The sequence below is a fragment of the Erythrolamprus reginae genome, chromosome 2, assembly GCF_031021105.1.
Source record: "Erythrolamprus reginae isolate rEryReg1 chromosome 2, rEryReg1.hap1, whole genome shotgun sequence".
In the NCBI taxonomy this organism is placed as follows: domain Eukaryota; kingdom Metazoa; phylum Chordata; class Lepidosauria; order Squamata; family Dipsadidae; genus Erythrolamprus; species Erythrolamprus reginae.
In genome coordinates this window covers 47495709-47523465 of record NC_091951.1, presented here as the reverse complement: position 1 = coordinate 47523465, position 27757 = coordinate 47495709, and the positions used below count along the sequence as shown (strand labels likewise).

Here is a 27757-nt window from a genome sequence, read left to right as displayed (position 1 = left end):
ATGGTTGAGACCAGAAAAGCACACAAAACGCAGATACTGGACCTGGTTGTTCTGGAGCAGTTCCTGGCGCTTCTGCCCCTGCAGATGGAGAGCTGGGTGCGGGAGTGTGGAGGAGAGACCACCTCCCAGGCGGTGGCCCTGGTGGAAGGCTTCCTCCTGAGCCAGGCGGAGGAGGAGAAGGAGGAGCAGGTAGAGTTGCAGGTGAGATAATTTCATCTCGGAAGCATAGAAGGAGTTTAGATGTAATAAACAATATTTTTGAAGTTTATGCTCCCCTGTCCAATTGTCTTTCCTTTATCTCATATATCATATATATTTTCTTCCTTTCATATATTTTTTTCCTTTCATATATTTTCTCTATTTTTACATATTATCTTTATATATATATTACTTTGTGTCTATTCTCTTCCATATGTATTGTGTATTGGACAAATGAATAAATAAATTTAAAAAATTACCAGTTCTCTGACATTCATAACATTTCACTAATTCTTGAAGGACGTTGTTCCATTATCCAATCCTAGAAGAAAGATTTGAGAAAATTTTCTTTCTTCTTTTCCAACCTAACTGATGGAGATTGGGTGCTTTCAGTTGGTGTTGAAAGAACAGAACAAGAATCCATGTCATGGTTTATGTGGTCCTTTCATTCTTCTTCTTTTCTCTGGCTTATATTCCAAGAACTTCACTGTGGAGAACAGAGGTCCTGAGGGAAGGAGGCATCAATCCGATACCCCTAGGGAACTGTTTTTCTTGAGGCCTACTGAACATGACAAAAATCAAGGTACATGCACAGGTAATACAAGATTCTCTCATTCCCCATGGAGATCTAAGCTGGCTCATCTTCTCTATGACTTTGCTATTATAGCACCTCTCCTCCTATTTTGTTAATTTTGCATTTTATAATTCTGTGTCCCTCACAGGGGAGAATAGAGGGAAGCTGATTCTTCCTTATGGTGAAGATGAAATTATGGTTCAATCTCCAACTCAAGTAAGAGAAGGGAAATTATTTATTAGATTTGTTTTCTCCCTGGTTCTGTTTCTTTGTTTCCCGTTCATCCAATGGCTGAGACTATTTGAAGCTTCCTTGCTATATGACGAGTTTTGTGTCTCTGGGTATTGATGGCACTTTACCAAATCCATCCAGAAGAAAATGGATCTTTTACTGAATGGCAACAAAAGATCTCATAAAAGCTGCCTAAAATATTTTTTCAGTCAAATCCTTTTTCTTCTGTCCATTTTCTCATCTCAATCCTGGAATTCTACTAAGCATAGACCTTAGTGCACAATTTTCCTAAAGAAAAGGGTAGATCTTACCGTCCCTCCCAGACCTATTCTGTACTCTTTTTTCCAGGGGGGTCTTGTGCCCTTTGAGGATGTGGCTGTTAATTTCTCTGAGGACGAGTGGTCTCAGCTGGATCCTCACCAAAAAGATCTGCATTGGGAAGTCATGCTGGAAAATTACAGAAACTCGGCTTCTTTAGGTAAGATTTTCTATTCTCCAGGCAGAGTTCAGGAAGACATGATGTGGTTTGATGCCATTGGCTGTTTCTTATTTGAATTTCTCCAAATAAAGGTCATCTCTTGAGAGGGAGAAGGAAAAGATATGCTGTTTTGTTGCTCCTAGTATGGAAGGAGATCAATGGATTTCTGCTTAGAGGAATCCTGTGCCATTTGTCAACTGTTGAGTTTTTCTATTTGGATTTAAACCTGTCAGTGATAAAGTAATTCCTTGGTGTCAGGTAATGCTAAACTCTGTTACCGAGATTTTATATTATTTGGCCCAGGTGTTCCAAATATGAAGGATTGCAATTCAATTAATTATTTTGGCTTAATAGACTTTGCTTCCATTTCATTTCTATCCTGAGTCTTGGAATTAGGGCATTTTTATTTCAAAGTTAATTCTCAGAGGGCTCTTCCGGAATTGGCCCACCTCCAATAAATCTTAGGTTTTCTACAAATGCTTTATGGGATGTTTCTCCTTTTTTCTTAAGCTTGCTAACATTTTTATTCCTCTTTTCCTTTAAAGGTTATAGTGGGCAAGGGTATAAAGAGTCGAATGAAACATTCCAAAAGTACAGACTGGGGAACGGAACAGAGAAGCTTGAAAATCAAATGGAACAACAAAGGCAGAAGAAAAACCCAACAAATAATTGGAATAAGGAAACCTCATCTTCAGTTGATGCTCAGTTGCAAAGCTTTCTTGACCAACCAGGAAGAATAGAGAAAAAATATATTAGGAAAGGCGCAGGACTATTCAAAGACATATTAGATGTAAAAGAATATTATTCAACACAAGGAAAACCAGAAGGCTGCATATGTAAAGACAGTGGGAAAAATTACACTGGGACATTCGCTCATTCTAGAGAAAGAGTGATATCTGAAAAAGGGATCCACACAGGGGAGAATCCATATAAATGCATGGAGTGTGGAAAGGGCTTCAGGCAAAATACTCATGTTATTTCACATCAAAGTATCCACACAGGGGAGAAGCCATATAAATGCATGGAGTGTGGAAAGGAGTTCATTGAAAACAATAAGTTTACACGCCATCAAAGGATCCACACAGGGGAGAAGCCATATAAATGCATGGAGTGTGGAATGGAGTTCATTGAAAACAATAAGCTTACACGCCATCAAAGGATCCATACAGGGGAGAAGCCATATAAATGTATGGAGTGCGGAAAGGACTTCAGAAGAAGCAGTGATCTTACATGTCATCAAAGGATCCACACAGGGGAAAAGCCATATAAATGCATGGAGTGTGGAAAGGGCTTCAGAAGAAGCAGTGATCTTACATGCCATCAAAGGATCCACACAGGGGAGAAGCCATATACGGTAAATATAGGGAGTGTTGAAAGGGCTTTAGCCAACAGACTAGTCGTAATTCCCATCAAAGGTCCCACACAGGGGAGAAGCCATATAAAAGGGTTTTAGTTCCAACAGTTATCTTACTTCTCATAGAAGGATCCACACAGGGGAGTGTTGTGGTTGGCTCATGGCCAGCTCCTCTGATAACAGATTTTGACCCCGATGAGCTGTGTCCGTCGGAGCATCGGAGACCTGTGTGGCTCTCGGAGGGTTCAGATGGTGAGGGGAAGGAGAGATAGAAGCTGAAAGTGCTGGAGAGGTAGAGGTGGAGGCCCCTGCAGTGCCTGTGGAACTCCCAGTTAGAGCCTCATCTGGGTCAGATGAGGGGGGGGGTTAATGGCCCCATTCTCAATGTCTGAGTGCACAGGATTATGGGACAACATGAGCAGCTGCGCAGATGCAGAAGATCTTAATCACAGCTGGGAGTAATTGGGGAATCCTGGAGCAGGCGTAAAAGGGGAGTCTTTGTGGGAGAACCTTTTGAAGGGATTTTCATTTGTGGTTTAAAAGACAATGAAGCAGATCTGGGTTTCCCTCTCTAAACCAACATGTTGCATCCATGGAAAACAGCCCAGTTTTTGTTCTGAAAGACTGTAGCTATTGTACAATAGAGTGAATTCCTTTGCTGCAGCTCAGTCTGGAGGCATTCTTTACAAACCTTCTGCTGTTTGGGACATTCGTTATTGGCTTGGCAGATAATCCTGAACTTTTGGTCATAAAGCTGCTCCGAGTCTTCGAAGAGGGGCGGCATACATAATTAATTAATTAATAATAAAAAGACATTCTTCAGCCTATATATAAAGCAATATATTTTGTGTTTTGGAAACCTCCAGTCTCTGTGTGTGTTTTTGTCTTTATCTGCTGCTCAACCAGTGTCAGGCAGAACAGGGAGTAGCCATATGACAGCAGAGAGTATGGCAAGACTTTTACTTACAGGAATCAACTGGCTGGTAATAAAAGGATCTACACAGAGAGAAACCCATACACATCCTTGGCGTGCAGAAAGGATTTCAGACAAACTAGTAGTCTTTCTTCCCATAGGAACATCCATGAAAGGATGAAGTCATGTATGTGCATGGACTGTGGAGAGAGAGCGACAGGAGTAGGAATGATGTAATTCCCCATACAGAGATACATTTGGTCAAGAATCTATGTTAATTCTAGATTTAATTTGTTAAATCCTGGGATTTTCTTTTCAAGAGTTTCCTTCCACTCAGTTGTTTCTTCCCACTTCATTACACACAAAGTGTTTAAAATGTCCTTCTTCTGACATTTTTTAAGAAGCAGTGTAAGCCTTCCAAATAACATCTGAGACATAAATCAGAGTGTAGACCTTGGCCTTCTTCCAAGCTCCAATTTATTGTCAGAGTCATGTTGGTTACGTACTGTAGTTAAACCAGTACTAACTTTTCCTACAGTTCCCCACCCGGGTTAAGGTTCATATAATCAGGATTAGGCTACTACCCGGACGGGGGGGGGGGAACGCAGTGGGGTGGCCAAAATGGAACTCCACCCTAGAGCACCCAATTTGCACCAAAAGATGTTGAAAGAAAATGCAGGGCGTCCTCTTTGGTTACCCTCTGTGTTCTTCCCAAAAGAGTTTAAAAACTCCAAAGCCAGCGATTCTACTACAAACAAAATTGTCTAGGAAAAGTATAAGGAGATAAAACCTGGTATTAAATCTATGTGAACTGGATTTCTGCCTCTCCCTCCTTTCTGAATGCCTATAGTATTCCCTAGAAAAGAGGTCGGGTCGTCTGCAGGAAGGAGGGTTAAGACTCTTATGTGGAATGGGGCATTTTGGGATGTTCACTTAGGTTGTGGAAATAGCAAGGAACAGTTTAGATTGTTGCCTTTGAGTAACTGATTATTTTGTGAGTCTCCATTTTAATCATGAAGGTACCTTTATGACAACAACAACAACAATAATGATAATAATAATAATTTATTGGATTTGTATGCCGCCCCTCTCCGTAGACTCGAGGCGGCTAACAACAATGATAAAACAACATGTAACAATCCAATAATTAAAAAACAACTAAAAATCCTTATTATAAAAACAAACATACACAGAAACATACCATGCATAACTTGTAATGGCCTAGGAGGATGGAATATCTCAACTCCCCCATGCCTGGCGGTATAAGTGAGTCTTGTGTAGTTTACGACAATGCTCAAAGTGTGCTTTCAAAATTCTAAGTGAGATGTTTCTGTTATTTCACTGTTCTATAGCTGCTCACTTCTAGGATGTGGGTAAATTTGATGACCTGCTTGTTTTGAATCCAGACATGAGGATTGTTTTGAGGTTCTTGAAAAATCCCGTGTCAGGTCACATGATTGTCAAGCCACTCCCAAGTGGCCACATGGCTAGCAAGCCACACCCACAAAATAAGCCACACCCACAGTGGTAGTAAAATTTTTGGTAGCCCTTCAATGGGTTCATCCCTCATCCTCACACCCACAAGTTCATCATGTGGACCAGTCTGGTTGCCTGCAAATCCAGAGACCTCCTCCATACCTCGGTTGGGGCTAAGAAAGGATGACATTGAATCTTCTAGAGGGAATTTGTTATGGCTAGTATATTTCCCCCTCATACAACCGCCCCTCCGAATTCCCACTGTATTACTCTAACTGTGGCAGGCCAAAGTCTCTACTCAAATTATAGATTGATAGTGTTGGCAGACCACCAGAAATTATAGAATAATTGTTAGATCATTACAAAAATGTTTATTAGATGATATTTTGATTATATCCTGCCTTATGCCTTATATTCCCCCCTTCTGCTTTGGTGAAAACATATAAAGCTTTCTTAATTCTATTGGGATGGTTCTTTCGTATTTTGGCCAGTATCCCTTTCCTTGCAGCACTTCAATACAATGAAACAAAACTTGCAACTCGTGTCTGGTGTTCTCCATTGGCCTCGGCACCAGGCTCAAACCCCAATTGTGGACAACACAATTGTCCTCTTTTTTGGGATGCCGTGTCAAGATTAGTTTGAGCGTCTTGAGTGAAAAGACAGAATTCCATTCCTTGTCTGCTCCTTGCCCCCCTCTATGCAGGGGTACAACTTTCTCCAGACCCTCTTAAATATGGAGGATTGTGGATAGGTCTAACATAGTTAAAAGCACTTGGATTGAGAAGGCTTCCTGATCAGGGTGGACACGACAAACACCTGGTCCCCATCAATAATGTACCTTTCTTCCTTCTTTGCATTAGTACCTGCAATCTACATACAACCCATTTGGAGGTCCCTCTGCAAAGAGAAAGCAACATCACTACTTCACTAACTAACTTCACTACTAATGTGGGTAGCCTCCTTGCACATACCCTCTTGCACATATCTTTCTTGGTGACCTCAATCTACCTCTTATTAATTAATTGACTGATTGTTTGATTGATTTTGTCCATTACAGAATGGGGTTTTTAGTGGGTATACACATAGTACAATACATAATGAAGGTTATAGAGGATATACTCATAGTAAAATATATCTAAGAATAGAAGAGAAGATATAGGAATAAAATATATCAATGACAGACTAGAAGAAGAGATATAGGAATAGAAGAAAGGTATAGGAGATATAGGAGAGCAATAGGACAGGGGATGGAAGGCACTCTAGGGCACTTATGCACGCCCCTAATTGCACCCTAAACAAATGTACCTATCCATACAACCCTATACAATACCTTTACTCATTTGGGGCTAGATCAATTAGTATCTAACACTAGACTCAACAGCTGCCTCGATGTCATCTTCTGTAATAGTTTAAAATTACTGACTACAAACAATAGAAGCCTTTTCCAACAGTGACTACAGCATGATTGATTTTTGTCTCAGTATACGACCTTACAAAAGTCACCATAATGATGGGATCACCCCATTGCAAAGAGGTCTGTAAGGGGCGTGCATAAGGGCACCAGAGAGCCGAGAGTCCCTGTCCTGATGTTCCCTTTTTATTTATATTCATTACATGCATTCAAATCATGTGTACAGTATTCTCATTTTTCTTATCCAATAAATAAAATCAAATCCATGCACTTCAACATTAAACCACTGGAGGGCCACAGGTGTATTCCAGAGGAGGGTGAGAAGGGAGTGACATTCTTAATCTTGCCTATCTAGGACTCTGCACTCTCTTTGGTTAACCCTTTGAGTTTTGCAGGAGGTACAACTGGAGGAAAGTCTTGAAGGGAAGGGAAGAGACCCAGCTGTGGTCCTGGGTGACTGGTGGCTGTTTTCCCATTCAGAGGGACGCAGGAGGTTCTCATGCTGAAGAAGTAAGAGATATTGATGTATGTATGCATGTATGTATTAATTAATTAATTAATTAATTATTAAGTGCACTAGAGTGCCTTCCGTCCCCTGTCCTATTGCTCTCCTATATCTCCTATACCTTTCTTCTATTCCTATATCTCTTCTGCTATTCTTTCATTGATATGTTCTATTACTATATCTTCTTTTCTATTCTTTCATAGATATATTTTACTATGAGTATCTCCTCTATAACCATCATCATGTATTTTACTATGAGTTTATATATATATATACCTACTAAAACCCTCATTGTGTATTGGACAAAATAAATAAATAAAATAAAATAAAAATATTTGGATTTATATGCCGCCCCTCCTCGAAGACTCGCGGTGGATTACAACATAATATATATGCCCTCATCAAGGTTCACTCTTCTGTGTCCCGAGAGTGGGAGAGCCCAGATCCCATGTGCCCCTGCCCCCCTTTCTATGCTCCTAACAAGCGGGAGGGGGGGCGAGAAGCAGACTGCCAGAAAAGCTGTTTTGCCTGCAGTTGTGTTGTCCGCAGAAAGAAATCCAGATCCCCAGGAAAAAGGAGGGTATTATGGGGGAGGCAGTCCCACCCCATTTCCTGGGAAAAGCTCGGTAGGGGCAGAGGGCGAATTTACATGGCAAATTACAAGCAGGGAAGAAGAAAAGTTTTACAAAGAAGGAGATGCAGAGGATTGTGCCTGCATTCTTACTATGTGCTGGATGAAACTAAAATAGGGCCTGGGTCCTCTGCAGTTCAATTTGTCTTAGGAGGTGTAGGAAGTTAATCCCCACCCGTCTCCTAGAAAAAATGAAATATCCTAGGAAATATTAAAAAGGCAGATTATATTGAATATCACCGGAAACATGATTTTAGGCACACACAAAAAGATCCACTCTTAGTAGCCCCCACCTTTGTCAATGTGCCCATCAAGGAATGGCCCAGCTCACCTTTGTTAAAAGATGGACTAATCTATTCTACATAACAATCCAACTCCTGACAGAGCCATAGTAGGAATTCATTCTACCATCACCCAGCAAAGGGCCAGCCAAACCCAAACTCAAAAACACAGCCTCCATTGTTGCCCTTGCATGGCACCATGGGAATCCGACAGCCAATGAGTGCATTTCTGGCACAGAAGCAGGAGGCCCTCAGGACAGGGCCTCATAGAACATAAAACAAAGAACTTCCCAGAATTTCTCCCCCCACGCATCTAACATCTGGAAACATGTGATCCACCTTCTCTGGACAGAAGCTCATGCCATGTGCTCCTGTCCGCCATTAAACCTCCTTTCCAAGCAACCTCTATGAATCCAGTTTGTTTTTCCCCACTTGGAACTTAATCCATAAGAATATTAAGGAGAGAAACAATTTAGAACTAAGGAGAAAATTCCTGGCAATTAGAACAATTGATCAGTGGAACAACTTTTCTGCACAGGTTGTGAAAGCTCCAACACTGGAAGTTTTGAAGAAGAGATTGGATAACCATTTGTCTGAAGTGGTGGAGTGTCTCCTGCCCAAGCAGGAGGTTGGACAGAAGACCTCCAAGGTTTCTTCCACCTCTTTTGCTGTTATTATTATTATTATTTATTATTATTTCCAAGAAAGGGTAAAGGAACCAGGAAATAATCCCAATCTACATTCCTTTACCCTTGCGTTTCACACAAACTCACCACTTGCAGTTACTCTTTGGGCTTAAGGCAATCTTTTTGTGAACTTGCCTGCTTATAATAATGTAATTTGACTCTTAACAAGGAAGTCCTGAATAAAGGGAAATGGAACATCCTAAGCAAGACTCACTTCGTTGGCTTTCATTTTATGTGAACTTTCATGGTTTCTTAATGTGTTCTGGGATTGGCATGTTGTGTGAACCCTGATAGCAGGTATAGGTGCAGTAGCATAATTGCTCTGGACTTGCACCATGACTCAGAACCACGGGAGCATATACACATCACCGTTCCACCTTAGCAACCCACCTCTGCCTAAGAGCCAGGAGGAAGCAAGGGAGAAAGTAGAATCTCTAGTCTGCTTTGGGGGGAAACAGGAGTGAAGGAGAAAAACCGCCCCGAGTCTGAGAGGGGAAGCGCGGCCCATAAATCTAATAAATAAATAAATAATTATTATTTAATCATTAATTAATAATCTAATTAATAAAAGAACTGCTCCCATTGCCCCCCCCCCTATTTGACAGCTTCCCTACAAATAGGGAGCTGTCATCCTCTGTTGTTCCGACTTCTGCCCCACTTGTGCTGTTGCTGAATAAACATTTCCTTGTTCCTGACATGCTTCTCTGTTTTTCTTCAAGCTAGCCGACTACAGGCTATCTAACCGTTATCCAATCTCTTCTTTCAAAATTCCAGTGTTAGAGCATGCACAACCTCTGGAGGCAAGGGGTTCCACTGATTAATTGTTCTATGAGAAACTTTCTACCTAGTTCTAAGTTGCTTCTCTCCTTGATTAGTTTCCACCCATTGCTTCTTGTCCTGCCCTCAGGTGCTTTGGGGAATAGCTAGATTTCCTCTTCTTTGTGGCAACCCTGGAGATATTGGAACACTTCTATCCTGTCTCCCCTAGTCCTTCTTTTCATCAACATAGGCATACCCAGTTTAAAACATTTCTTCACCTGTTTTATCCTCCAGTTTAATCCCCTTTGTTGCTCTTTAATGCACTCCTTTTTAGGGTGTATATATTTTTCTTGGTTTTTAAAAATCACGCCCTTCTTTGAGGGAGAAAGAAATAGAAAAACAACTGTTCTCAAATGCATTTATTCAGTGTATTTCATCATAAATTTTGATGAGGGTCAAGTCCATAGTTTGCAACACATACATAGAAACTAACTGCTCAGTGCCACTGTAATCTTCCAATAGCTCAGAAATATGCTTCCTTCCAGGAGTAGGATTACTACTCAACTGTTAAATGCAACATTTTTCTAATTCTTTATTTGGTTTTCGTTCTCAGATACGTAAACTGGAAGCGATTTCTACAGCATTTCATAGAGACAAAGTTCTCTTCAACAAAGAGTTTGTTCTCAGGCCAGATGAATGCTCCAGTGAATGAAAAAGCACTTGGAGAGCCTCAAGATTCCTTCAACCTATTTGCAATTGTGTAATAGGACAGAGGAAGAATGGCAAGCCATTTGGCATATGAGAGAACAGGAAAAGGCCCTTCTGATGCTCAGTCTGGGAGCCGTGGGGAGATCTGGGGAAGATCTGGGCAGAAGATCTTGGAGGAGGAAACCATCGTTTCACAAGTTCATGCCTGGAATTTCAGGAGCCTCCAATATCAAGAGGATGAGGGTCCCCGAGGACTTTGCAGCCGACTCCATTCCTTTTGTAGTCGATGGTTGAGACCAGAAAAGCACACAAAAGCGCAGATGCTGGACCTGGTTGTTCTGGAGCAGTTCCTGGCACTTCTGCCCATGCAGATGGAGAGCTGGGTGCGGGAGTGTGGAGCAGAGACCACCTCCCAGGCGGTGGCCCTGGTGGAAGGCTTCCTCCTGAGCCAGGCGGAGGAGGAGAAGGAGGAGCAGGTTGAGTTGCAGGTGAGATAATTTCATCTCGGGAGCCTAGAAGGAGTTTAGATGAAATAAACAATATTTTTGAAGGCTATGCTCCCCAGTCCAATTGTCTTTCCTTTATCTCATATGTCATATATATTTTCTTCCTTTCATATATCTTCTCCTCTATTTTTACATATTATCTTTATATATATATTACTTTGTGTCTATTCTCTTCCATACGTATTGTGTATTGGACAAATGAATAAATAAATTAAAAAATTTACCAGTTCTCTGACATTCATAATATTTCACTAATTCTTGAAGGACGTTGTTCCATTATCCAATCCTAGAAGAAAATTTTGGGAAACTTTTCTTTCTTCTTTTCCAACCTAACTGATGGACATTGGGTGCTTTCAGTTGGTGTTGAAAGAACAGAACAAGAATCCATGTCATGGTTTATGTGGTCCTTTCATTCTTCTTCTTTTCTCTGGCTTATATTCCAAGCCCTTCACTGTGGAGAACAGAGGTCCTGAGGGAAGGAGGCATCAATCCGATACCCCTAGGGAACTGTTTTTCTTGAGGCCTACTGAACATGACAAAAATCAAGGTACATGCACAGGTAATACAAGATTCTCTCATTCCCCATGGAGATCTCAGCTGGCTCATCTTCTCTATGTCTTTGCTATTATAGAACCTCTCCTCCTATTTTGTTAATTTTAATTTTATAATTCTGTGTCCCTCACAGGGGAGAATAGAGGGAAGCTGATTCTTCCTTATGGTGGAGATGAAATTATGGTTCAACCTCCAACTCAAGTAAGAGAAGGGAAATTATTTATTAGATTTGTTTTCTCCCTGGTTCTGTTTCTTTGTTTCCCGTTCAGCCAATGGCTGAGACTATTTGAAGCTTCCTTGCTATATGACGAGTTTTGTGTCTCTGGGTATTGATGGCACTTTACCAAATCCATCCAGAAGAAAATGGATCTTTTACTGAATGGCAACAAAAGATCTCATAAAAGCTGCCTAAAATATTTTTTGACTCAAATCCTTTTTCTTCTGTCCATTTTCTCATCTCAATCCTGGAATCCTACTAAGCATAGACCTTAGTGCACAATTTTCCTAAAGAAAAGGGTAGATCTTGCCATCCCTCCCAGACCTATTCTGTACTCTTTTTTCCAGGGGGGTCTTGTGCCCTTTGAGGATGTGGCTCTTTATTTCTCTGAGGACGAGTGGTCTCAGCTGGATCCTCACCAAAAAGATCTGCATTGGGAAGTCATGCTGGAGAATTACAGAAACTCGGCTTCTTTAGGTAAGATTTTCTATTCTCCAGGCAGAGTTCAGGAAGACATGATGTGGTTAGATGCCATTGGCTGTCTCTTACTTAAATATCTCCAAATAAAGGTCATCTCTTGAGAGGGAGAAGGAAAAGATATGCTGTTTTGCTGCTCCTAGTATGGAAGAAGATAAATGGCTTTCTGCTTAGAGGAATCCTGTGCCATTTGTCAACTGTTGAGTTTTTCTATTTTGATTTAAACCTGTCAGTGATAAAGTAATTCCTTGGTTTCAGGTAATACTAAACTCTGTTACCGAGATTTCATATTATTTGGCCCAGGTGTTCCAAATATGAAGGATTGCAATTCAATTAATTACTTTGGCTTAATAGACTTTGCTTCCATTTCATTTCTATCCCGAGTCTTGGAATTAGGGCATTTTTATTTCAAAGTTAATTCTCAGAGGGCTCTTCCGGAATTCGCCCACCTCCAATAAATCTTAGGTTTTCTAAAATGATTTATTGGATGTTTCTCCTTTTTTCTTAACCATGCTAACATTTTTATTCCTCTTTTCCTTTAAAGGTTATAGTGGACAAGGGTATAAAGAGTCGAATGAATCATTCCAAAAGTACAGACTTGGGAACGGAACAGAGAAGCCTGAAAATCAAATGGAACAACAAAGGCAGAAGAAAAACCCAACAAATAATTGGAATAAGGAAATGTCATCTTCAGTTGATGCTCAGTTGCAAAGCTTTCTTGACCAACCAGGAAAAATAGAGAAAAAATATATTAGGAAAGGCGCAGGACTATTCAAAGACATATTAGAGGTAAATGAATATTATCCAACTGAACCCAAACCAGAAGACTATATATGCAAAGACAGTGGAAAAAATTACAGTGGGACATTCACTCATTCTAGAGAAAGAGTGATATCTGAGAAAGGGATGCACGTAGGAGAGAAGCCATACAAATGCATGGAGTGTGGAAAGGGGTTCAGAACAAGCAGTAAACTTACATCCCATCTAAGGATCCACACAGGGGAGAAGCCATACAAATTCATGGAGTGTGGAAAGAGGTTCAGAATAAGCAACGATCTTACATGCCATCAAAGGATCCACACAGGGGAGAAGCCATACAAATGCATGGAGTGTGGAAAGGACTTCAGACAAAGCAGTAAACTTACATCCCATCTAAGGATCCACACAGGGGAGAAGCCATACAAATGCATGGAGTGTGGAAAGGGCTTCAGAATAAGCAATGATCTTACACGCCATCAAAGGATCCACACAGGGGAGAAACCATATAAATGCATGGAGTGTGGAAAGGGCTTCAGCCAATATACTAATCTTATTTCACATCAAAGGAACCACACAGGGGAGAAGCCATATACACGGAGTATGGAAAGGGTTTTAGTTCCAACAGTTATCTTACTTCTCATAGAAGGATCCACACCGGGGAGTGTTGTGGTTGGCTCATGTCTAGCTCCTCTGATAACAGATTTTGACCCCGATGAGCTGTGTCCGTCGGAGCATCGGAGACCTGTGTGGCTCTCGGAGGGTTCAGATGGTGAGGGGAAGGAGAGATGGAAGGTAAAAGTGCTGGAGAGGTAGAGGTGGAGGCCCCTGCAGTGCCTGTGGAACCCCAGTTAGAGCCTCATCTGGGTCAGATGAGGAGGGGGTGGTTAATGGCCCCATTCTCAATGTCTGAGTGCGCAGGATTATGGGACAACATGAGCAGCTGCGCAGATGCAGAAGATCTTAATCACAGCTGGGAGTAATTGGGGAATCCTGCAGCAGGCGTAAAAGGGGAGTCTTTGTGGGAGAAACTTTTGCAGGAGTTTTCATTTGTGGTTTAAAAGACAATGAAACGGATCTGGGTTTCCCTCTCTAAACCAACATGTTGCATCCATGGAAAACAGCCCAGTTTTTGGACACCTTTGTTCTGAAAGACTGTAGCTATTGAACAATAGAGTGAATTCCTTTGCTGCAGCTCAGTTTGGAGGCATTCTTTACAAACCTTCTGCTGTTTGGGACATTCATTATCGGCTTGGCAGATAATGCTGAACCTTTGGTCATAAAGCTGCTCCGAGTCTTTGGAGACGGGCGGCATACATAATTAATTAATTAATTAATTAATTAATAAAAAGACATTCTTCACCCTATTTATAAAGCAATATATTTTGTGTTTCAGAAACTTCCACTCTCTGTGTGTGTTTTTGTCTTTATCTGCTGCTCAACCAGTGTCAGGCAGAACAGGGAGTAGCCATATGACAGCAGAGAGTATGGCAAGACTTTTACTTACAGGAATCAACTGGTTGGTAATAAAAGGATCTACACAGAGAGAAACCCACACAAATCCTTGGCGTGCAGAAAGGATTTCAGAGAAACTAGTAGTCTTTCTTCCCATAGGAACATCCATGAAAGGATGAAGTCATGTAAGTGCATGGACTGTGGAGAGAGAGCGACAGGAGCAGGAATGATGTAATTCCCCATACAGAGATACATTTGGTCCAGAATCTATGTTAATTCTAAAGTTGATTTGTTAAATCCTGGGATTTTCAAGAGTTTCCTGCCACTCACTGAGTGGCAGGAAACTCCTGAAAAGAAAATCCATGGATTTAATAAATTAAATCTAGAATTAACATAGATTTTTAACTAAATGTATCTCTGTATGGGGAATTACCTTATTCCTGCTCCTGTCACTCTCTCCCCACAGTCCATGCAAATAGAGAATATTTAGAATTTCCCCTTTTTTCCTTTTCTCAAATTTCTGTTTTTCTCTCGCTTTAATCTCCCTTTTTCTTTCTCTCGGGCTGCACGATTGGGGTGGGGACTGATGGAGCGCTCGGGCCGATCAAGGCTGCCCCACGGGCTTTCTCGAGCATCTGGATACACAGAGCACTGACACACGCCTCCTTTTCCTCAGCTGCCGCCACGCGCCCTATATCACTTGCCCAGCGGTAGGCATTTCTCGCGGGGTCCCTCCCCGCAGCGCCCTCATTTCGGAGAATATTCTCTATTTTCAATCAATTAAAAATCATTAATATCGTTAATCTCCCCAACAATTCTAAATTCAGTTCCATTTATGCATTAATCCAAATCAGTATCACCTATTACATACAGTATCGATAATAAAACACAAAACTCGGGGCGGCTCACAACAATAATAAACAATGTACAAATCCAATATTTAAAAAACAATTAAAAAACCCTGATAATAAAATAATCACACAACCCAATCAAACCATACATAACCCAAATAGTTGGGGGAGGTGTCAATTTCCCCATGCCTGGCGGTAAAGGTGAGTTTTCAACAACTTACCAAAGGGGGCAGTTCTGATCTCTGGGGGAAGTTGGTTCCAGAGGGCCGGGGCTGCCAGAGAGAAGGCTCTTCCCCTGGGCCCAGCCGGACGACATTGCTTAGTCGACAGGACCCAGAGAAGGCCAATTCTGTGGGACCTAATCGGCCGCTGGGATTCGTGCGGCAGAAGACTGTCCCGGAGGTATTCTGGTCCGATGCCATGTAGGGCTTTATAGGTCATAACCAACACTTTGAATTGTGACCGGAAACTGATCGGCAGCCAGTGCAGACCACGGAGTGTTGATGAGACATGGGCGTATCTGGGAAGGCCCGTGATTGCTCTCGCGGCCGCATTGTGCACGATCTGAAGTTTCCGAACACTTTTCAAAGGTAGCCCCATTTGAGCAATAATAACCGTGTTACTCAGGAGATAGAAACGTTGGCCTCCATTGTGGTCAGAGCAGAGATCAAGGATTATCTGTCTGACCAGTGCACTCTTTTAGAAGCAGATCAGCAGATCAGGAGTCCATTTTGAAGCTCCACAGAAAATATCTCAGGGGGGAAGGCAGGTTGTTCTCGACTTACAATGGTCCATTTACTGACTGTTCAAAGTTGCAACAGTCCTTAAAAAAGTGACTCATGCACCCTTTTCACACTCAGGACCTTTGCGGCAGCCCGATGATCACAGGATCAAAACTTTACTGCTGTTTCATATGGCAAAACTCTATTTTCTGGCTGTAACACGTCAGGTAAGGATGACCATTATAACATTTTCTTGCTATAATTACTAAACTATACAAACCATTAATAATCACTAACACCAGGAAAAACAAATTACCCATATCAATAAGGAATATACAAGCCCCCAAAAAATCTGTCTAGGGAAAAAACAAAACTGGCTATGTAGCTAACTATAAAAACCTTACACTGTCTACTGTTGACCTCACCCCATTGCAAAGAGGTCTGTAAGGGGCGTGCATAAGGGCACCAGAGTCCCTAGCGTCCCTGTCCTGATGTTCCCTTTTATATATATTCATTACATGCATTCAAATCATGTGTACTGTATTCTCATTTTTCTTATCCAATAAATAAAATAAAATCCATGTTTTTCACCATTAAACCACTGGAGGGCGAAAGGTGGATTCCAGAGGAGGGTGAGAAGGGAGTGACATTCTTAATCTTGCCTCTCTAGGACTCTACACTCCCTCTGGTTAACCCTTTGAGTTTTGCAGGAGGTACAACTGGAGGAAAGTCTTGAAGCGAAGGGAAGAAACCCAGCTGTGGTCCTGGGTGACTGGTGGATGTTTTCCCATTCAGAGGGAGGCAGGAGGTTCTCACGCTGAAGAAGTAAGAGATATTGATGTATGTATGTATGTATGTATGTATGTATGTATGTATGTATGTATGTATGTATGTATTTATTATTAAGTACACTAGAGTGCCTTCCGTCCCCTGTCCTATTGCTCTCCTATATCTCCTATACCTTTCTTCTATTCCTATATCTCTTCTGCTATTCTTTCATTGATATGTTCTATTACTATATCTTCTTTTCTATTCTTTCATAGATATATTTTACTATGAGTATCTCCTCTATAACCATCATCATGTATTTTACTATGAGTTTATATATATATATACCTACTAAAACCCTCATTGTGTATTGGACAAAATAAATTAATAAAATAAAATAAAAATATTTGGATTTATATGCAACCCCTCCCCAAAGACTCGCGGTGGATTACAACATAATATATATGCCCTCATCCAGGTTCATTCTAATGTGCCCCGAGAGTGGGAGAGCCCAGATCCCATGTGCCCCTGCCCCCCTTTCTATGCTCGTAACAGGCGGGGTGTGATGGGGTAAGTAGACTGCCAGAAAAGCTATTTTGCCTTCAATTGTGTTGTCCGCAGAAAGAAATCCAGATCCCCAGGAAAAAGGAGGGTATTATGGGGGAGGCAGTCACACCCTACTTCCTGGGAAAAGCTCGGTAGGGGCAGAGGACGAACTTACATGGCAAATTACAAGCAGGAAAGAATAAAAGTTTTTACAAAGAAGGAGATGCAGAAGATTGTGCCTGTATTCTTACTATGTGCTGCATGAAACTAAAATAGGGCCTGGGTCCTCTGCAGTTCAATTTGTCTTAGGAGGTGTAGGAAGTTAATCTCCACCCGTCTCCTAGAAAAAATGAAATATCCTAGGAAATATTAAAAAGGCAGATTATATTGAATATCACCAGAAACATGATTTTAGGAAACAAAAAAAAAGACCCACTCTTAGTAGCCCTCACCTTTGTCAATGTGCCCATCAAGGAATGGCCCATCTCACCTTTGTTAAAAGATGGACTAATCTATTCTACATAACAAACCAACTCCTGACAGAGCCATATTAGGAATTGCCCAAGAGCTTTCATTCTACCATCACCCAGCAAAGGGCCAGCCAAACCCAAACTCAAAAACACAGCCTACAATGTTTCCTTTGCATGGCACCATGGGAATCCAACAGCCAATCAGTGCATTTCTGGCATAGAAGCAGGAGGGCCTCAGGGCGGGGCCCCATAGAACATAAAACAAGGAACTTCCCAGCATTTCTCCACACACACACACACACCTAACATCTGGAAACATGTGATTCACCTTCTCTGGACAGAAGCTCATGCCATGTGCTCCTGTCCACCATTAAACCTCCTTTCCAAGCAACCTCTATGAATCCAGTTTGTTTTTCCCCACTTGGAACTTAATCCATAAGAATATTAAGGAGAGAAGCAATTTAGAACTAAGGAGAAAATTCCTGGCAATTAGAACAATTGATCAGTGGAACAGCTTGCCTCCAGAGGTTGTGAATGCTCCAACACTGGAAGTTTTGAAGAAGAGATTGGAGAACCATTTGTCTGAAGTGGTGGAGTGTCTCCTGCCCAAACAGGAGGTTGGACCAGAAGACCTCTGTGCGCTGAAATTTTATGAAAAAGTTCACACGAGACGTTTGGACAAAGAGAACAGAAATGTTTATTCTCTCTGGGTATACCAAAAACGGTTTGCAAAGCGGGTACTCTTCCCAAGGGAAGAGACACTTGTACAGAAGCTAAAGAGCAGGTTATATAGGTTTTTACAAATCACAAAGGTACATAGAATTCCTCAACTTATCATAGGGGTATACAGAATTCCTTGCCCAAATACGGTCCACATCCTGCCTCCCTCTCCCGAAGATGAATAGTTTATTGGGTAAACAGCAAACATTTATTTTGTTAAACAGCAAACATTTATCTTATTAAAAACAGATCCCAAAGTGACAGTCACAAGATAAGGAAAAACAGGAAATCCTAATCTTGTTAAAGACAAACTACAGACAGCAAATACTGATATTCTTAAAATAAAATTTAAATTATTTTATACACAATGGATTTTTCCTTCAATTCCTTCATTTCTCTTCTTTGTTTTATACAAAACTGTTTAAGATTTTGTTTGATTTCTAACAACTTGCTTTTTTCTTCGTTATTCATTTTCTCTTCCTGAATAATTTGCTGTTCATTCTCCAATAATTTCAACTCATCCCCAAATTCTTTTATTACCATTATAATTTTAATTGATTGTTGACTGGATACAATGCTTTCAATGGAACTCTGGACAAAACTTCTAATTAAGGAAATAAGACAGGGTAACATCATTAGTCCATAGATTATTCTCAAGCACAGTCTTATTGGTTCCAGCAGTAATATTTAAAACTATCATTGTTTCACAAGGGACATATCCAATATTAGGGGCATGGAGATTTATTCTATTTACACACCTTCTAATCAGAATCGGATTTTGTAGCATCCATTAACTTTCTGCTCATATGCTATGCTTATATTCCGTTCTACTGCTTCTAAGGGCCATTGGTCCCCTAAATTTGTTCCCCCACACACATAACAATTGGACACATTTAATGTCTGAGCAATAGTTTAAGAACAAATTTCTGGCTACCTCTGGTACTTAAAAGGTTTCTCAATCTCTTCCCAAAAGTCTGAGAAGAAGGTCTTACTTAATGGGTTTCCTTCTTCTACTAACTTACTAATTTTTAAATAAAATAAACCTCCAGGGTCAATCCCAGATCCATATATTCTTATTCCATGTTGGCTTCCCCATTTACTTATAAACTCTTGTGGATTATTTATGGTAAAATTAACATAATTACACTTATTGTTCTCACAATTACTTTGCACATTTACTTTGGTAAGATATCCACTGGCTCCAAGGTTAGTATTCCATGTGGCCCAACCTACACAATTCCAATAAGGACAGTATTTTTCATCAGTATTAAAACACTGTTCTTTAGTCTCCTCCCATTTTTGAGGACAGATATATTTGTCATTATATATGTATGTTCTTTGTCAATCCATATTCCGACATCCACTGGGTACCTTGGCCAACTGGCAAGCTTCTAAAAGTTTTATTAGTAGGATTTCTTATTTGCACTTTAGAATAAAGCTTTCCCTGATCATTTCCCTCCTTTACTTCTAACCAATATTGAACTGGGTTTTCCTTTGGATCATAACATGTCATTTTGCCTTGTTGCTTGCATACATGATATGCTATAACCCTAAACTGACACTGCAAAGCTTTTTCTGTACACTCATATTTGCTTTGGTAAACCAAAGTTTGCCCTATCTTGCTCCCTGCTTGTACTGTTTTATGCACTTCTAGCAATCATTTCCCTTCTCCCTTATGTCTATTTTCATTATTATTATTATTATTATTATTATTATTATTATTATTATTATTTTAATGAGTGGGTGAATCATTTGCACCTTCTTTTCATCAGTCATTCAAAAACTCCATTTTTAATATTCTGGTTGATTTTGTTATTTTAGTGTCCAAGGCACAACGGCCTGTCCATCCCATAGGTAAATCTGAATACAACTGATTTCCACATTTTATATTGACTGGAATCTTGTGAATAAAGGTGGATGGGATAGTCTTATTCCACCGTCCACACATTGCCCATTTTTGTAATTCTGCATTCACCTTACATAATGGATCCTCACCTCCAATTATAACATAACACTGAAATTCCTGAAATTCCTCCCAGAGACCACCCCAATGGCAAGGATGTGTCTCATCTTTGGGCCATTCAGTTACCATTTCATTAAACACATAAGTACATCTCTCTTGGGGCTCCCATCCCATTTCTCTCCCCTGTCCACCTTTTGCACTTATACAAATCCGATAACCCTCTGCTTTTCTCATTATCAACCCTAGCCATAATAGCATTACCCATCCTTCATTTCTCTTCTTGTGGGTGTACAGGCATCCAGGCTGAAAGGGAAAAATAAGCATTTTATTTTCTGGTTATCCGCAGCTTCAAGGATCCGACAGGTTGACTTGTCCATGTATTGGGAGCACTGCTTTTCTTCACATGAGTATAATGAGTCCAGCCTCGTTCTGCAGTTCTAACAGCGGTATCTGTAGTCAGCAGCACCTGGAACGGGCCTTCCCACATAGGTTGGAGTTTCTCGAGCTTCCACCGTTTTATCAGAATCCAATCACCAATTTCTTTACTTTAAAACTCAGGACAGATGTTTGCAACAACAGGCTACTTAATCTGGAATATTCAAAAGACTAGGACAATGATTGCAAATATTGTATCAGATCTTTATACGGAAATCTCCTGTTTTTAATCCACTCCCCCCTTAAAGACATTCCAAACAACATTTCATAAAACGTTAACCCAGTGTCTCTTTGAGGCTGAATTCTAATTCTCAACAGAGCTATAGATAATCCTTTGATCCAAATTAGCCCAGTCTCCATGTATAACTTAGTTAAACAATGTTTTATTTTACCATTCATATTTTCAGCCTTCCCAGAAAGGTGCAAGGGCTATGTAAGTCCCAATAAATTCCCAAACCGTTTCATAATTCCCTGCACAATTCTCCCAATAAAGTGTCTACCTTAATCTGAAACAATTTGTTGTGCTAACCCATACCTAGGTATAACTTGTTCTAGCAGTAATCTTGTTCTGTTTCATCTACACACGGAAAAGCCTCCACCCAACCTATCAACTGATCCACTATTACCAGTAAACATTTAAATCTTCCCACTTGTGACATTTCTATAAAATCTATTTGTACATTCTGAAAGGGATATAATACAAGTGATCTTCCTTCTTGTTGTCATTGTCTTACATAGTTCTGGTTTACCTTTTGGTTTACACATTTATTCACCACCTATTGTGCTGTAGTATATATTTTTATCCCAGTAAATGTTTTCAATACTGTGTCTATCAATCCTTGAGTTCCCCAATGACTCCCTTCATGTAATCTTTCCATTATTCTCCTAAAATAAGGTTGGTTCAATACTTGTCTTCCATCTGGGAGGAATCATTTCTCATCCTTCCCCTGCTGTCCTCCTATCTACTTTAGTTTTTCCTGTTTACCTTCACTAAATAGAATTTCTTCAGGATCTAATACTTGAGGAATCAGAACAAACACTCCTTCCTCCTCCTTCTGGCCCGCTGCTTGAGCTTCTCTATCCGCTAATCTGTTTCCTTTCTTATCTTCTTCTTCCCCCTTTTGATGTGCTCGAATATGAATTACAGTACAGCAATTTCTTGTGGCCCTTTTAAGACTTTTAAAACCTGATATATCAACTCAAAATGTATTAAATTCTTTCCTTGACTTGCCACATATCCCCTTTCCCTCTAAATTTCCTCAAAAGTGTGTACAACTCCCAAAAACATATTTTGAATCAATGTATATATATTTACTATCCTTTCTCTACTTAATTCTAGAGCTCTCAATAAAGCATATAATTCGGTCACTTGTGCAGATCAGTGGTTGGGTAACTACTACTACTACTACTACTACTACTACTTCTTCTTCTTCTTCTTCTTCTTCTTCTTCTTCTTCTTCTTCTTCTTCTTCTTCTTCTTCTTCTTCTTCTTCTTCTTCTTTTAATCACTGACCAAGTTTTCCTCTAATAAATGACCTTGATCATTTAGCTGAATGGTGTAACAACTGGCAACTTCAAATCTCAACCAACAAATGCTCTGTCTTACAGAATCAAAATACTAAATACATACTTGGAAATAATGAACTCATAGCTAACCCTCACCCTGTCAAAGACCTTGGAGTACTCATATCCAATGACCTATGTGCCAGAGCTCACTGTAACAACATTGCTTAAGAAAAAGGCATTAAGAGTTACAAACCTAACCTTACATAGCTTCTTCTCCAGAAACACTGAACTATTAACCAGAGCTTACAAAACATTCATCAGACCAATACACGAATATAGCTCACCTGTATGGAACCCACATTGCATAACTGATATTGACACAATTGAGACAGTCCAGAAATACAGTACTTCACAAGAAGAGTCCTTCACTCCTCTCGAAACAAACTACCTTACTCCTCCAAACTTCAAATACTACGCTTAGACAATCTACAACTACGTCTCCTCCGAACAACTGATTTAACTGTTGTTCATAAGATCATACACCATAACGTCCTTCCTATTAGTGACTTCACCTCCAAAAACAACAACACAATAATAGATACAAACTAAATGTAAATCGCTCCAAACTTGATTGCAGAAAATATGACTTCAGCAACAGAGTGATCAATGCCTGGAGCTCACTACCTGACTCTGTTGTTTCTTCCCCTAACCCCAAAATCTTCAACCTTAAATTATCTACTGTTGATATCTCCCGTTTTCTAAGAGGTCTGTAAGGGTCATGCAAAAGCACATTATTGTGCCTACCATCCCTGTTCTTCTCTCATATTATCCTATTATCCTAATAATGGCATATCCATTGGAACAATGTCCTTCCACTAATCTTGAAGATCCATCTATCACATTCCTGGCATCCTTTCTCCTTGTCCACTTCCAAATCCTCATCTTCTATCTTGGCCCCTGCCTCTGCCTCTGTCCCTGCCTCGGGAAACAAAACCTCTCCTTTCTCTTCCACTAAACTTCAGAATCCTTCTTTACTGTCTCAATCATCCTCTGCCCAGTCTCTTACATTCCAAAATCTTTCTAATTGGCTTAAACCAAACTCCTTCTCTTCCTTTTCTCAAGGACACATCCATCAAGTCAGATCCAACTCTGGTCTGTAATTTAATTACTTCATCTCATTAATTTTATTTGATTCTTCTTCTAAATCTCCTCTTAAAAACTAAGCTGGATTCAAGTTAACATCAGTAGTTAAAACTAATCATTTGCTCCATAAGTATTCTCTCATATTTGAAACTCTTTCAATCCATCAAGACCAAAAAGAGAGGTGCTAACTACCACAGCTCCTCCAACAATTAATTTTATGCTTTCTTTCACTAACACTGAAAATATTTAAACCAGTTCTGTAACAATTTCTGAAGGGCAACAACTTGTGTTGTTAACAAATAAGCCCTAAAGTGGAGCACCCATCTTCTAATTTATTTATTTATTTTAATCAATGTGTCCCACACAGAGACATAAAAAAGGGGGGGGGGGGGAAATGAACAGCCCTTGCTTTTCTTTTCTTTTCAGAAAACAATCTTAATAGGTATTCTAAGTTAATGCTCTGAAATATATTTGGGGCAAACTTTAGAATCAATGCTTTGCTTTTAGTAAAATGAATCAGATTCAACTTCTATTCAAATGGAAGCAAATTCTCATCAAAATCTTTTCAAAATCTTTTCCATATATATGTGTGTGTGTTTGTTTAATTAAAATTATTTTAAAAACCTCAAATTATCTTTAAAAAAAAGAATCAAATCCAAACAGTGAAAGGCTTTATGAATAAGCTGCCCATTGACTCCTCCTTTCTCAAGCAAGGAGAAGGGGGAGTGAAGGGGGGGGGACTGTTAAAAGCGAGCAGCTACACTGAAAGGGGGAGGGGGGGCTATCCTTTCTCTCTCTTACTCCTTCAAGGCAAAAGAATCCTTGACAAGGAAAATGTTACATATATATATATATTTACACAGAAATGTAATACTTTTCTCCACTCATCATTCTCTCAACAATTTTTTTTTCCTCCTTCTAGCTTTAGAAAATAACATACCGGTACATTTCGTTACAGCTTACTGTTTTAAAGAATCAAAAATGCATTCACACCAACTGTTTCTTACTGCTTGTATACATCATTTTCATATCAAAATTCCATTTCATACAAATAAATCTACAATTATTCCAGGGAGCTTTTTCATAAGCTAATGAGTTCCATTCTACACACAAACACACAGATCATTCATTTGCCGGCCAGCCAAAACATATCACAATCAACCCAATTCTACACATCGTTATTATGTTAAATCCCCTATTAATCACTCAGCCTCTTTTCTTACTTGGAGTAAACTTCATGTTTTGGGGAATTTCCATTCTCCTGAAATCTGCATAGTAGTTGGGGGGTCTAAATCAAATGACCAATTCAAAAATTGCATTTTCAGACTTTGTTGATTCCAGGCATTTTAAAAATCTAACTTTCCTCCTTTTGTTACTACAGAGCTCTTTAACTCTTTAACTCTGGGCTATCTGCCCCTTTAACTCTTTTACTTCCTTAAATAAAAGTTTTAGCAACTCTTTCTCTTCAGGTTCAGAGTCTGAACCAGACTCTTTTCTCTCTCTCTCTCTTTTTCTGTTTATGTCTGCAGACTCTTTATTTCCCATTATTTTCTTTACTTCTTGATCTTGAATTTTTAAGGCAAATTTCCCACTAGGAGATTGGAGTATCTTTTAGTCTCCAAACTACCTAGCCCACCCGAGGCAGTTTTCTCACTAGGAGATTGGAGTATCTTTTAGTCTCTAAGCTACCTAGCCCACCTTTCCAAGAATTATCTTGCCCTTGGACGTTAATGGTAGTTTTCCCACTAGGATTTCCCTGTTGGAGTTTCCCACTATTGAGACTTTCAATTCACACTTCACCAACTTTCATGCCTCCTTTTCTGGCCAATTCCCTTGCGGGAGGATGGAACCGCAAATCAGGAGTCAACTCTCACATCGTCCTGCAGATCCTCTAATAGGACCCCTCAAAAGGACGTCTCACCACACACACTCAATAGTCTCCAAACAACCTAGCCTACCCGCCCAATAACCGTCTGAGTAAGTAGTCCCTTAGTTGTAAAATGCCATAGCAAATTACAGGTACTTACCAGACCTGTGTACAGGGTTGCCCGGTCCTCGAGGGGCCTTCTATTATTTCTCTTTGTCTCTTTGTCTCTTCCTCTTTCTGTCTCCTTGTCCTAGTGATCTCGTTTAGCCAATTTTACGGGTCTACCAGAGCCAATTACCTATCCATGGAGGTCCGTCCTCTGTCCAAATGAGACAGGGTGCACCTAAAGACGTTCCTCCCTGGACAGTCAACAGGATGGAATCCCGGACGAGCCACCAAGTTGTGCGCTGAAATTTTATGAAAAAGTTCACACGAGACGTTTGGACAAAGAGAACAGAAATGTTTATTCTCTCTGGGTATACCAAAAACGGTTTGCAAAGTGGGTACTCTTCCCAAGGGAAGAGACACTTGTACAGAAGCTAAAGAGCAGGTTATATAGGTTTTTACAAATCACAAAGGTACATAGAATTCCTCAACTTATCATAGGGGTACACAGAATTCCTTGCCCAAATATGGTCCACATCCATTATTGGGTAAACAGCAAACATTTATCTTGTTAAACAGCAAACATTTATCTTGTTAAAAACAGATCCCAAAGTGACAGTCACAAGATAAGGAAAAACAGGAAATCCTAATCTTGTTAAAGACAAACTACAGACAGCAAATACTGAAATTCTTAAAATAAAATTTAAATTATTTTATACACAATGGATTTTTCCTTCAACCTCCAAGGTTCCTTCCAGCTCTTTTGTTGTTATTATTATTATTTATTATTATTTCCAACAAAGGGTAAAGGAACCAGGAAATAATCCCAATCTACATTCCTTTAACCCTTGTGTTTCACACAAATCACCACTTGCAGTTACTCTTTGGGCTTAAGGCAATCTTTTTGTGAACCTGCCTGCTTATAATAATGTAATTTGACTCTTAAAAAGCAAGCCCTGAATAAAGGGAAATGGAACATCCTAAGCAAGACTCACTTCGTTGGCTTTCATTTTATGTGAACTTTCAGGGTTTCTTAATGTGTTCCGGGATTGGCATGTTGTGTGAACCCTGATAGCAGGTATAGGTGCAGTAGCATAATTGCTCTGGACTTGCACCGTGACTCAGAGCCACGGGAGCAAACACACATCACCGTTCCACCTTAGCAGGCCACCTCTGCCTAAGAGCCAGGAGGAAGCAAGGGAGAAAGTAGAATCTCTAGTCTGCTTTGGGGGGAAACAGGAGTGAAGGAGAAAAGCTGCCCCGAGTCTGAGAGGGGAAGCGCGGCCCATACATCTAATAAATAAATAAATTATTATTATTTAATCATTAATTAATAATCTAATAATCTAATTAATAAAAGGACTGCTCCCATTGGCCCCTCATTTGACAGCTTCCCTACAAATAGGGAGCTCTCATCCTCCGTTGTTCCGACTTCTGCCTCACCTGTTTTGTTGCTGAATAAAAAGTTCCTTGTTCCTGACCTGCCTCTCTGTGTTTTCCTTCAAGCTAGCCGACTCCAGGCTATCTAACCGTTATCCAATCTCTTCATAAAAACTTCCATTGTTGGAGCATTCACAACCTCTGGAGGTAAGGGGTTCCACTGGTTAATTGTTCTATCACAAACTTTCTACCTATTTCTAAGTTGCTTCTCTTCTTGATTAGTTTCCACCCATTGCTTCTTGTCCTACCCTCAGGTGCTTTGGGGAATAGCTAGATTTCCTCTTCTTTGTGGCAACACTGGAGATATTGGAACACTGCTATCCTGTCTCCCCTAGTCCTTCTTTTCATCAACATAGACATACCCAGTTCAAAACAATTCTTCACATGTTTTATCCTCCAGTTTAATCCCCTTTGTTGCTCTTTCATGCACTCCTTTTTAGGGTGTATATATATTTTCTTGGTTTTTAAAAATCACGCCCTTCTTTGAGGGAGAGAGAAATAGAAAAAGAACTGTTCTCAAATGCATTTATTCAGTGTATTTCATCATAAATTTTGATGAGGGTCAAGTCCATAGTTTGCAACACATACATAGAAACTAACTGCTCAGTGCCACTGTAATCCTCCAATAGCTTAGAAATATACTTCCAGGAGTAGGATTATTACTCAACTGTTAAATGCACCATTTTCTAATTCTTTATTTGGTTTTTGGTCTCAGATACGTAAACTGGAAGCGATTTCTACAGCATTTCATAGAGACAAAGTTCTCTTCAACAAAGAGTTTGTTCTCAGGCTAGATGAATGATCCAGTGAATGAAAAAGCATTTGGAGACCCTCAAGATTCATTCAACCTATTTGCAATTGTGTAATAGGACAGAGGAAGAATGGCAAGCCATTTGGCATATGAGAGAACAGGAAAAAGCCCTTCTGCCACTCAGTCTGGGAGCCAGGGGGAGATCTGGGAAAGATCTGGGCAGAAGATCTTGGAGGAGGAAACCATCGTTTCACAAGTCCATGCCTGGAAATTCAGGAGCCTCCAATATCAGGAGGATGAGG

The 27757-nt window shown here is 40.1% G+C and overlaps 1 protein-coding gene across 1 annotated transcript; it reads left to right on the top strand.

Annotated features, from left to right (window-relative positions):
* On the top strand, nt 1-27506 carry LOC139159398 (zinc finger protein 436-like). The gene is made up of 6 exons (XM_070736715.1): nt 1-201; nt 1352-1481; nt 2027-2785; nt 12841-13485; nt 15880-15968; nt 27420-27506. Exons 1-6 carry the CDS (start codon nt 1-3, stop codon nt 27504-27506), a joined length of 1911 nt encoding a protein of 636 aa, XP_070592816.1.
* Nucleotides 27507-27757: the final 251 nt, after the last annotated feature.